The 13217-nt window shown below is 35.3% G+C and overlaps 1 protein-coding gene across 7 annotated transcripts in view; it reads right to left on the bottom strand.

Annotated features, from left to right (window-relative positions):
* The window catches only part of VPS13B (vacuolar protein sorting 13 homolog B), a 488999-nt gene that overhangs the window by 164324 nt on the left and 311458 nt on the right, over positions 1 to 13217 (bottom strand). For all 7 annotated transcript variants that reach the window (XR_012649869.1, XM_075023675.1, XM_075023678.1 and 4 more), the window contains one exon: positions 2185 to 2388. Coding sequence is in view for 6 of the 7 variants with exons in the window: in XM_075023675.1 (XP_074879776.1) it covers positions 2185 to 2388 (204 nt within the window). In the remaining variant the exon portion in view is untranslated. The remainder of the gene's footprint in view (positions 1 to 2184; positions 2389 to 13217) is intronic.

Here is a 13217-nt window from a genome sequence, read left to right as displayed (position 1 = left end):
AAAAATGCTAACAACCTGAAAAAGAACTGTAGTAAATGTGTAAAATTTTAGGCCAAAAGGACAAGGAAAGCCTCATACCAACTTTCTCTTTAAGCAAATACAAGCTGGAATTAAAATACTGTATTGCATAGCAGGAAGGAAAAGCTAATGTATTTAATTACCACTGATCTAAATTAAAACCCAAGTAGAAGATTCATTCAAAAGCAATTTCAAAACAAACGTACTTATCTGTGAAATATATTCTAATAAAATTTTATTTTGGAAGTCTGCTGAGGAAAAGAAGAATGTCCAAGCAGTTATTAAGAAGGAAAAAAAAAAAAAAAAAAAAAAAGAGAACTCATCGAGTATCTGTAATAGCTGCTTCTCTTATTCTTTATCTCAACAGCTTTTCAGGAATCCCACCAAATTTCCTATCCAAACTATAACCATAAAACTCAGACCAAAGTGTGCTGGCAATATAATTTCAGTCACCAATGGGAAGGAAAAGGAAAGCCAGTTCCTCAGTGGCTGGTTTTGCTATGTTAGCTTAACTTGCGAATTGGCTAGAAGTCCTTTGGAGATTAATGTCATGCTATCTTTCAAGAAATGCCAGTGGGTCTATGTTGTTTTGTGAGAAAGAACTTGATGGGCAACTTGCCCAGCATCAAGGCCCAACTAGAAGGTCATACACATTTTTTCCAGTCTAAGAAATTAAAAGAAAAATTGTCTATGGAATTATGTTACTTAAAAAAAAAAAAAAAATCATTCAAAGACAGGAGGTGATCTTATAAATGAAGAACAGATACTATTACTGTGTTTAAATTTTTATCTGTACTCTTGTCACTCCTTGTGGTTTTATCATTACTTTGGATAGATCTGCTTTTCCTGCCCTGTATTTTTCAGTGATAAAGTGGAATTTATTCTTGATCACATCTTTTTCCTGCACGCACTCCTCCAGAGTGAGCTTATTTGCTCTCTTGGTCTTTCATCAATACATCAGTTAAAAAGCTCAGTCTGCATGCCCTCCTCACACAGCTGCTTTTGCTAGAGTTTGCCTCACTTTTAGAAACATCTCCAAGTCCTCTCATCTCTCCTTTTTTTAAACATTTAACCAGCAATATTTCAATTTTTGTCTTTCCTTATGATTCTGCCTGTTTTTCTGCATCACTTTTAGGAACTCATCCCTCAATTCAAATTGGAATCTTACCTTAGGAACCATAAAATCATGCATGCATGTCATAAAAATTGGATTGTTTTTGCATGAATTAGACATAAAGGACTTTTAAATGAAAATAAATAAATAAATGTGTGGGCAAACAGGCATCTTCTAGCAGAAATGCTTCTAAATCCACAAAGTGACTTTTGAAGGCTTGCTCTTGGCCATCAGACCTTATTCCTGTCAGTTTGAAAAGAGAACTGTGACTGCTACACAGTCTATAAAAATTTAGTTTTAAACCACCTGTATGAATTTTGAAGTATAAAAAAGTATATTGAAACTAAAATAAAAATTTCAATTTTGCATAAATTACAAATTTAAAACCCCTATTTTATATGTGAAAACTTTAAAATGTAAAATACCATGCAAGTGTACACGTTTTAGCTTTCAACCCTGTTTAACTAGAGGGTAGGGCTTCGTATGCGCATATCATACAATATACAATAAGGGAGACTCAGTTGAAATAGCTTATTCTCAAAATTCATCTGGTTTTAGTTACAGAAGTGCAAAAACCAGTTCAGAACCAATAGGAAAAAGTTCTACTTCATCCTCCTCTAACTTAGAAATGTCTAAGCTGGCTTTACTCAAGCTTTGTAAAAATACAAACAAAAGAAGTTAAAAAAACCCCCAAACAACTAAACACAACAACAACAACAACAACAAAAAAGCAAATACCAAAACCTCCCATTGCTTGTAGACTGAGAAGCTGAAGTCTCAGCCCTGGAGTTATTTTTATGGACATACAGTAAGCCACTCAGAAAAGAGCTTATAATGGAAACAAAGGCACACAATAACTAGATAGTAACTACAGTGTAACAATAACAGTAATATGCATTTCAAATGTATAATCCAAAACTCCATGGAAATGTGCTTGTAATGCTGAGCAAAAACAATACAGAATTATTTGATTCAGGTATACTGTGAATGATATCTGCAGTGTTTGTGCTGTGTAATTCTAGAAAAAGAGTAAGTTAAAAAAAACTTCCTACCTACTGGCCATGTTCCATTCAAGCGCTGGATTTTGAGAATTTCTTTCACTCTCTGTCAAAACCCCTCCTTTTCCATTTTCCTTCTCTGGTTTCAACTGATTCCAATGAGCAGTACCAATGTTTATAGATTGAAGATCTATTTGATATTGCCTGTCTTCAACCTCTGATCCAGGGTCTCGAAGTATTCCTAGATTCAGTGCTCTCCTGTAGTGCCAAAGGAAAAAAAAAAAAAATCAGCAACAAAGGTCAAAATCAGACCAATCAGATATTCATTAAGATACAAAATTAAGAAAATTAAGGTATCAATTTTGCCATTCCTGATTACATCTAAGCATTATTTTAAGTCCAGATCCTCAGAAGTATTCAGCTGCCTTGTTCCTATGGTATTCAATTGGAGATACGCAAATAAATATATTCCAAAATTTAGCCAGATCCACCAAAGTTGATACGAGATCAATCCATTGACTTCACTGCAATTTTGATCAGGTTCATATCAGCAGCCTTATGGGGAAGCAGGACTAATTCATACCTACTGATCAGATAAAGGATATCGCATTCAAGTCCTCAAAAAGTACAGCTACGTATCAGTATTACGAACAACTTTATTGTGAGACAATTGTTCCACTTTTCAAACTTCTCAAAGAATAAAAATTAAAAAGAATATTCCAAGATGATAGAAAAACAATTCAATCTTTTTAACATGGAATTTCAGTACCGCGCTTTGTTATTAAAATTCTTCTGAAAAGTGAGAAAAAAGCATTTTCGAGTGAACCACGTTACTTGCAGATTCTGCTAAATTCTACTACATTAGATTTTACAAAATATTTCAATCTTGAGCTGAGCTTGGGAAACAGTCATACCCAACTTCAACAGAACATACAAGAGCTATTGAGTGGGTGGAGGCTGCTGAGACCATTCCATTTTACCAGTCACCAGTATCAGAGGAGTCTCCTACCACCATTTGTCTTCTGCTAATAAGCAGTAATAAATCTTTCAAAAAATTATCTTGCTCTTTCTACGCTGGGAACAATATAGCTTTATGTGCACTGCTCATCTGATATTATAACAAAAATGCGCAACTGAGTTTATCACTGCTTTTCAAAACAAGCCAGTAAAGGGAGCAAGGGGATCTTAATTTTTTTTTGCTTTGAATCTCTGATCATGTCAAATTGTAGTCTATTTTTATTGATTTCATACATATGAGTTGAAGCTTAAGCTTCTTATTTGCATATGCCATCCAACCTACTGTTCCATTCTAGGTTGCTGTCTTACGCCAGAGTTGTTATTTAGTATATAACTACTGTCTCCACAGAGAATTTAATAACAATTTATTTAATCATTCATGCTAACAATCTAAAAATAAATAAGGATTAAAGCAGCACAACTCAACCTGTGATGCAGGCACTGCATGCAATCTGTAAGTATACATATGCAACCTATTTCAAAGTGCAATCCCAATGCTGCCCAAATCCAAACACAGTTGAAACTGCTACTACCATTGCTATTGTCACCAATGGACTATGCTAGCAATTAAGAAAATTAAATAATTAATCATATCTACGCACAGAGGCATGTGAATGGCAGGAAAGCTGTTTTGATCAAGTCATTCCTGGTGAGGCAGTGTGATGGCATTGCTCAGTAGCCCAGTAACTTTCTTAAATGCTTAGCAGGAATACACTGAAAATCTGTTATGTCAGTAGCACTATTTCAAAATTAAATGTGGTTTCTTAAAACTCAAGAATGTGTTTGTCAACTTTCCACACAGAGAGATCTAACCACAACAACTGTGTCTTTTATTATTGTTTCTAGGCATTATTTCATCAATATGAATGCAGTTCTGTGTTTGTTTTTGTTTTTTTTTAAATAAACATGGTAGATTATTGTATGACCCAGTGTCTATTTACATACTTTATCTATTGCAAGTAAATATTGGAATATATGTTTTGTGAAATATTACTGAAAAAAAGCACGAAATGATGTATTTTATGAAATCTGCTTAAGTATATAAAATAGAGAATATGATACTAATTTCACCTGCATAATGAATTCTTCTCTCCTGTACTTCACAGTAAAGAATATTTTTCATTCATTCTTTTATGAGCAGCTTGATAACTTGCATTAAGCTGTACCTAGCACTATATTCCTTAGGCTCGTTCGGCACAACCATGACCTTGTGAACTGCATTCCTAGAGCAAAATGTGGCTGTATGTGCCAGTCTGAAACTCCCCATTGTGACAATGGCTATCTTCCCCTCAAATTAACTTATTTAAATATAAAACCCAATGAAATCACTCTTTGGCACACATTTTTAGGTGCAGCAAAATACACAGATGTACTATTCGGACATAAGGTAGTAGTACATTACATTGCTGGTATAAGATTTATCCATTGGATCTTTATTTATTTGATCCAATTAATTTTGTAAAATGTCAAGGATTGGATAATGTTTGTACTGCTTTGGGGTATCGCAGCCTAATACTTTCACACTGATATAAAAACTGCATTTTCATTCTGTTCCTACTATTAACAATCTCCTATATACAATACAAAACTCTTCCTCTGATCCTTTAGATACACCTTTAAAATCCAAGCAAACAAATTGTGTTTCTATAGATTACACATTTCAAGAAACACATATTTTACACATGCATGTAAAATACCAGGATTAGTTATTGATGCCTTGATGTTTTGACTAAGCTGATTATTGCTCTCAGAAAGTACATCCTGCCAGTTTTATACAAGGATCAAAATACAGCTTTTTCCCAAATAAATTATATACATACAGGCATTTACATAAGCATTCATTTCTGGTTTTTCATATCAACTATTTTTCTAAGTAAGCCCCCAATTTATTAGTTGTATACTTAGAAGAATGAGAATAAGTTAAACCATAGCAGAACTGGCCTAATCTTAAGCATACATGCTATGTATGAACTCTGCAGCCTTTCTGATTCTGCAGCTTCCGAAATCCTTGTAGCAAATAAAATCAGGGAAACTGAGTAAGCCAAATTAATGACTTTTCTATCCCTAGCATAAACACTGTTTTACCAGCTGAAATGTACTGTAGGGGCTGTGATTTTAATTGCTTCCCCCTTCTGAAAACAACTTCACTATCCCATCTAAACCTTTCGGCAGGTGGTGTAGAATACAACAGTTGGTCAATAATACAGGAAGATCATAAGCAACCAAAGACGACCATAAGCATGTAACAGGAAACATAGCTTTAATGTTTTTCTTTTTAAAATTGATTTAGTCTGGGTCAGGCTTTTTCTATGTTTATATAAGGAACAGCTCATGTTGAACCAGTTACTACATGCTGCTGAATAGGCATAATTCTGAGACCCACTGCAAAGAAGTTAAATCTATTCACTTATAGCTCATATGAGGCCTACAAAAAGCTAAACAAGCCAGGAAAATGGCATTTGAAGACTACACATTATGTAATGATTAAGAAATATTCACAGACTTTACACACAACAGCTAATTTTTGTTAGAACTTACTAGATCTGCGTGCACTGATTTCCACTTCCAGGTACAGAGATGACACACCTATCTATACAAATTTCAATTATTAAAGGTTTTGTCTGGTAGTAAAAGATTCTTCTTATTCTAATTTAAAATGAAAACAGACAGTGAGCTTGGATCAATATATACCCTCTACTTCATAGGGATGAAACCAGTGGCACCTCATTGGACCTGGATATAGATGCTATGCAAGAGGACCACTTCCTCTTCTGCATAAGCTTGTGGGGTCCCAGCCCAAAGGTAGTCTGAAAGCCCATCACCTATGAATGAGACGTAACTGAACAAGTGCAGAAATCACAGCAGTATTTATCACTGACCTAATGCTCCTTAACTGCCTTTTTCCCAGTTCAATTCAATAAAGTTTCCTAACTTATGCTCCTCAACAAGGCCATTGAATGTGTTATACCAAACAGGGGAAATTGAAACAACTGTTTCTTAGGGAAGCAATGGACCCCAGCTCCATTTGGAGTGAGATGCTGTAGATGTTAAGAAGGGCACAGAACAAAAATGTGCTAAACCTAGAGCATCTATAACAATACTGGCCTTTGAAAATGCTGAGCTTCTACCAGTGAAACCCCAGACGGGGATCAGCTTTCCGAAGAAAGGCAACTGTTTGGGGATTTTTTCCTTCTTTTTTTTTTTTTTTTAAATTATAGAAAGTAGATGACCCTGTCACAGGTGAAGAAGCTAACGCTTGAGCCACTGGGAGAGAAAGAGAACATCCCAAGGATATTAAAAATTCTCGAGAGCTACTGTAATTAGCCTGGAGGAGAAGGGGAAGATGAAGGAAGGTGTCTCCCCCATGGCTTGGCTCTCCAGACAGAAAAAATAAAAAGTGTAATTATTAATAGTTTCCTATAGATGGTTCCTGAAGTAAGGAGATGACTGCAATGCTGAGTACAAATACCAGGTTAGTTCCACGTCCAGCAATTCAATCATATCATAAGCCAGAGTTACAAAATACAACGACATGTTAACTGTAGCCCAGTTCCCACAGGTGATAAACAGCACAACTGGGAGCATTACTCCAAGTAAGGTATTACATAACACAACTTTAAGAACAAGCACACTAACTTTGAGAGCAAACAAAGCAACATTGTGACCAGCAACTACTGAACAAATATAATGAATGCTTATAACCAATTTGTTCTAACGTTTTCCAGTCAGATTTGTCATTATCTCAACCCCTCAGGCCCTGCGTTGGGCAAGTAGATGCCTCTTTGTCAGAGGCAAAGACTAATGCTTGAGCCACTGGGAGAGAAACAGAACTTCCCCAACATCACAGAACATGCGTAGACATGATCTTAGAACATGAATAAAAGAAATCCTGTAGCATGACAGTTCATGATGGAAGACTTGGATTTGCCTAAGTTTGGAGAGATTAAAAACATATATTTGTGAGGAAGACCAAAAGAAGAATAAGAAGTTAAGGAGAAAAAAAGGAGGGCGCAGGAGTGGGCAGGAGGGAGAAGAAAGATGAGATCAGGGCACTAATGCTGAAATTAAAGAAAAGCAGCAGGTAAGAAAATTCTAATATTGCAAGAAGAGAGGGGGAGACATCCCTAGGCAAGAAGGTAAGGTCCTGGCAAATTTCTAAAATTTTGTACATGATCCTGGGTACGCCTTCTGCCACTGAGTGAGGTCTGTATCTTCCCTGAAGGGTAACCTCAGCTTTGCTACCCCACCCTGCCATCTGTCCACAGGGAGACTTACTTGTGGTTTAACAAACACCATGTTTTATGACTGCTGGGATGTTGGAAACAGTTTATTTTAGTCTGGGTCAGCAGAGCAGACTCTCAAATGCTGTCAGCAGTAAACTCCAATTCTCACCATTTCTGCCTCTTTTCCCCAGGAATTATCCCACATATGACTGGCTTTGTTGGCAGCTGCTCCTTCTCCCCTCTCCAGCTCAGCCTCAGAAGAACTCAGCTACTGCCCCATCTCTACACTTGCTGGCAGCATACTCCAGATCGGATACCAGCAAATTTTTATTAAATACAAATATAAACTGAGCACAATGAGGCTCCTTTGTTTAATGCTTTACTGATTAGCAAGTGATACTATTTTGTTCATATGTCTATACTCATGTCACTTTTCATTCTAACATTACATTTAATCTTTACAGGAATCTGTTTAACAATGTAAACTACATTCCCCCTGATTATCTCGTGTTGTGTTCTGTACAGCCAGATACATCAGCATTATCTACAGAAGACACTACATGCTGGGTGTCCTGTAAGTCAAAGTGGTTAAGGTATCTGGGTTCATCTTCAGATGTAGAAGACCCTTATAAAAAGAAAACATCAGTGCTAGCTCCACGAGCAAAATAAAAATGACTGACCACTTCTAAACATTTACATAGTGGACAAATACATCATATTATAACTCAAAGGAGGAAGTTATTAATTGAATTCTAACTGAACACATTTTGTAGTCAACATCTACTCTATAATGATTTGCAGTGTTTATAGCTTTTGTGAACAGACATAAATCAACTTACAAGGTAGATTACTCATGCAATTAGTATGTTGAAAAAAAAAGACAAGTAGTGACTGAAACATACACAAAAATTTCTTTTGGTTGTGCTAGACTGCTTCAAACAAGTGATACAGTGAAGCAAAAGTACAAGTGTAACAGGTAATCTTCCTCTATTTTAAAGTTGGATAGATGTCTGACTTGCGTCTCCTGGGCACTGGTTCCTTTTTCATTCTGTATACCCATAGATGAGTATCATGGTGAAGAGAGGAAGACCCTAAGTAGTTATAAACATCTTTAGGTAACACAAGGATAATCATATTGGAGAAATTATGGAACTCAGTACTTTCAAGTCATCCAAAGATTCAACTATGGATTAGTATGCACCAAGACATCCTTCAAAACATGATGCCAAAGCGCCTGGTGGAAAAAAACCAGAAGACAACTGGATGTACAGAACAAATCATTTACACTCATGATCATCCAGAACGGAGCATCAAATAGAAGAGTACTAAGATTTAGTTCAGTATCATTACAGGTCTTTTAGTCTCCTCAGTGTCAGAGTCTAGAATACATATAGACATGTTAGAAACATGTTTAGAAAATTCAGCATTGAAAAGGAGTTTATATACTGCTATTTCAAGACACTGAGCTTCTAGACACTTCAAGCACAGCACAGAATCTAATAGTACAAAGATCTCAGTTCCTGGCAAACAGAATGACATTAAGGGAAGGTATTCAAGATCTTCAGCAAAGCCATCACACTATTCTACCTAAAACTGTTTCTCTTAAATATCTGCAAGCTAGGTATTACACAGTCACATTTGAAACAAATGTAGATGGGATAGATAGAAACATAGACCTGACTTATCTCCTCTCTCTGCTTCTAGACTTTCCAAGTTGTGCAGCAGTAACTCTTCTACGGAAAATACCAATAGTAATAATAAAACTACTTAACTTTTCCCAAAAAATCTTACCAAAGTATGCTATTTTCTTTTTACTAATACTTTTCAGCACAGCTGTTTCTTGCCAAGCTGAAGTAAACAGCTCTTCCCCTACAATTACTTTGTAAGCTTTTTCTTAAAAATAGACAACACAGACAAAAACATCAGTTCTTAAGCAAACTGCTCAGTGATGAAAGACGGTAAAACTACAATTGCTTTTTTTTTTTTTGGCTAACTACTTTGTGTCTTTTACTTGACCAGTTTCATCAACTGCAACTATTGAGTAATACAGATATTTACTTTCATCGAAAACCATTTTAAAAGAGACTGATTTTCATTGAGCTATCATAATACAAGAGAAAAGAGATTTGGTTTTGACAATACAGAAGAAGAAATCTGGAGAACTGGATTAAATGGTTCGTGCCTATTTTGCATGTGTGGCTGGTACACTCTCAAATAGAAGATGCTGTCTCGGTTAGAGCTTGAGGTGACAAACCTAACTGGATGCATGGAGACATAGAAGAGCTAAGTCTGCCAGGTCTTCATATGTGCACAAGAAGGTTTGGGACTAAGGAGACTGCTTCGACAGGCCTCCTGTGGGCCTGCAGGACATGCTTCCCTCTCTGCAAGGCTAGAACATGCCAAAGGAAAATAGGAAAGGCAGATTTAATGCCTATTTTCTCTAAACTCATTCATTATGTTACTCTAAGCAACAAAATTAACCTCTTCAACAGTTTACTCATATATATTGTGGGCATAATGCCAAAATGATGTTGTGAATATAATTAATTGCATAAAAATCATTTTGAGGTCATCTGATATACAGTGCTATAAGAATGCAAATATATAAAAATATGTATAAAATTAACTACTGCAATTTTTTATCAAGATACTATTTACGTATGCTATTTACATAGCTACTTAAATATTTTTATTTTGAAACCCAGTAGGTACATATTCAGAGGAAAAAATAACAACACCCCCTCACACCCATTAATTACAATGGTGGTGCCATCTGGGTGCTACTGTAATTCCATTTGCTATCCATTTGGGAAGGTCAGATTTTAGTGAACTGGACCACGCCAAGGTCAGGATTGGCAGCAGTGCATTGGATCATATAAAAGCTACTAAACACATGAAAGGAATTACAGTAGATCACACATCAAACATTTTGGCCCTGCGCTTCCTTCCTCTAGTCCTACGGGCAGGAAATGCTCTACATATCCTGTGAGGTGACCAGACATTTAAAAGTAGCCCCTTGTTCCAAAGGCTCTGGTACAATAATTGCCTGCAAAGAAGCTGAAGAACTTCTGCAGTGCAGTTGTCTTCTAGAATTGTATCTGGAACACAGTATGAATGATCCTATGATAATAAGGTATGGTATAGTAAACTATAAAGTAATTTCAGTCTCTCTCTCTCAAAAAAACCCCAACCATAAAATTAAACTAAGCTGAAGTTTGCAGCTGTGCATTTAGATGTTATCTGTTTAATTACTTTTGTAATTTTATTGTTTAAATTCCTCAGCAAAAATAACAGCATGAGCAAGTCTGAACTTTTAAGGATCAGTTTTTCATTTTTATACTGTTCAATGTTTAGACAGTTTGAGGAACCTCGTTATAGTTTTGAAGCATTGACCAAAATTCAGGGAGCATAGTATAAATACACAGTTGACAGACTGTATAAATGACAAGTATGCACAATTCCAAAGGAAGGTCTGTATGGTATTTTTGGATGCCAAATGTTTCTAGAAAAAACAAGTGGAATAGAGTTTCTCTAAATAGAGTGAGGAGAGAGCTTGAAGAGTTTAAGTGGGTGGAATGGAAGTCTGGAGTGGGTGTTAGCAAAAAAGCCAAAATACAATATAACCCAAAGACTTTTATGCTTTTGTTTCACAGTAGAAATAATTTTATCTCAAAACTTAATGCTGTTTGGCAGTAAAAGGATCTTTAATTTTGAGTTTTTCAAATATTTTATGTGTACTTGGTTTACCATATAACTAAGGTAAATAATCCTGTGATTTTCTCATTGCTTTCATCCTGTGTTTTACTTTGTTTTAGTTGATTCACCTAGTTTAGTGGTACAATACCTCAGTCTTTTCAGATGTTCTATAAATTCACCTGGAAATACCGAGGTTGAGTTTCACTGAATACAGTCTTCATATCTGACGCACGGAATTTTTTTAAGTGGTGTGGTAGAACCTGGTACAATGGTACAAGCTAGAAGGCATACTGTCCACAGTGTGTTTGATAAGCTGACATGGGACAGGATTTCTTTTCGCTGTTGTGTCAGTATATCGAACTCATACCTGGACACCAATCAAATTATATACAAAGTAATACAGAACATCAGAAATAAATAATATCAGCTTTTCCTTTATATTAAACAAGGTGCAACTAACACATATTTTCAGCATGTATATATTGTAACAGATGATGTTTATAGCATAGGTAATACAACAAGAAACCACTCTAAAACATGAATATTTAACTTTCCAAGTCAATTCACATTATGTTTGGCACTGGTACTGATTAAATTAGTTTCTCAAGATATCACTTATATTTTCTATTTCTTTTTTTCAGAATCATTGTATTCATTTGGTAAGCTGGAACTATTTTTAAAACACTATATATGATATTGTAATATATGTCAATAAAAGTCTTAAAAATTACATCCTTTAATTGTTCTTTTCTGAGGTCCTTGCACTGCTTCTTCCATTTAAATATCACTGGGAAACTGCGCTGGTAGAAAACTCATTCCATATTCATTATGAAATATATTACCTTTCATGTTAAAACCAATATTTTCTTTTCCTTAAAACCCCATTAAACTATTGTTAATGGCACTTCCAAATTCAATATGCATCTATGCCTAACAAGATATATTGAAGGGGACTTTACTTCCAAATACACTTTAAAAAAGGGGAAAAAGAAAAGAAAGAAAAAAGATGCAAATGTCTTAATTTATTCACAGTGACTCTTAGGACAGCAAGAGGCAGAAATTTTTCATAGTCATATTGAAATAACAGTTATATTGAATAATGTGTATTTCACACTTCCCCAGAGAATTAAAATTTATCTTGTGTGTACTGAAAGAAAAGATTATGATCTGACTAGAGAGACAGTATAGTTTCAAGCTTCTTCTAATCAGGTTGTAGAAGAAACCAAAACCATATATACAAATCTGATCATCCCACATGAATCACTCACTGTAAAACACAAAGAACGGCACCTTTCATTCACATTATGAGCTGTATGGGAGTACTTGAATCATTACTGTTTGTGTGTGTTTTAATGCTATAATGATTAAGGCATGCTACTTTTTTATTTAATATTCTCTTATATGACTTGAACATATCTACAGTATGCCTTTGGATCTCATTAGAAAATTTGGAATGCAGCAGAAATGCAGGGATTCACTTTATTTAAAATAGTTTTAGATGCAGAAATTATTGGAGGATAGTAAAATACTTAGGTTCAACCAGACCTCCCACAGCTCACAGATTATGAAACTGTAGCCAGTTAGCACTACTAGTCTGTTAAACCAGACTAGCTCTTGCTTCTCCATTCTGAAATGCAATAAATACATATTGTATGATCATAATATTTAGATTTATCCAGATTTACTAGCATCAAAAATAAGATTCAATTTGTCTCAGGAATGTACCAAGACAGGCTGGACAGAAAGATGGCCTTTTAATCCTGAACATAGGGGCAAGCTCAGACTGTTAAAATGATCCTTTTGCAGTGGAACATGGAAAATTAAGAGATGTCAAGATAACTTTAGAAAAGGAAGTAAAAATAATCTAAACATTGCATTGACTGTTTGATTACCCAATTGAGAAGCTTATAAATGTCCTGTTGAAAACACAATTAGCCTACTTGAAAAATCCAGATTTGCCTGAATGTTGAATTTTTTTCATGACAAAACTATTTTTACAGACGTTCATTCTTTTCCCGCTTTTCTCCTAGTTTAGGTTGCAAATCAACTGGTTTCTCAAGATATTGATGCATATGTGAATGTCAATCTTCTCAGATAATTGCCACAGTCTCTTCATCAGATATGATGCATGTCTGCATAATAATTGCATCT

Source organism: Buteo buteo, chromosome 3 (assembly GCF_964188355.1).
Source record: "Buteo buteo chromosome 3, bButBut1.hap1.1, whole genome shotgun sequence".
Lineage (NCBI taxonomy): Eukaryota > Metazoa > Chordata > Aves > Accipitriformes > Accipitridae > Buteo > Buteo buteo.
Note: the sequence above shows the minus strand (reverse complement) of the source record. Positions and strands in the feature narration are given on the sequence as shown.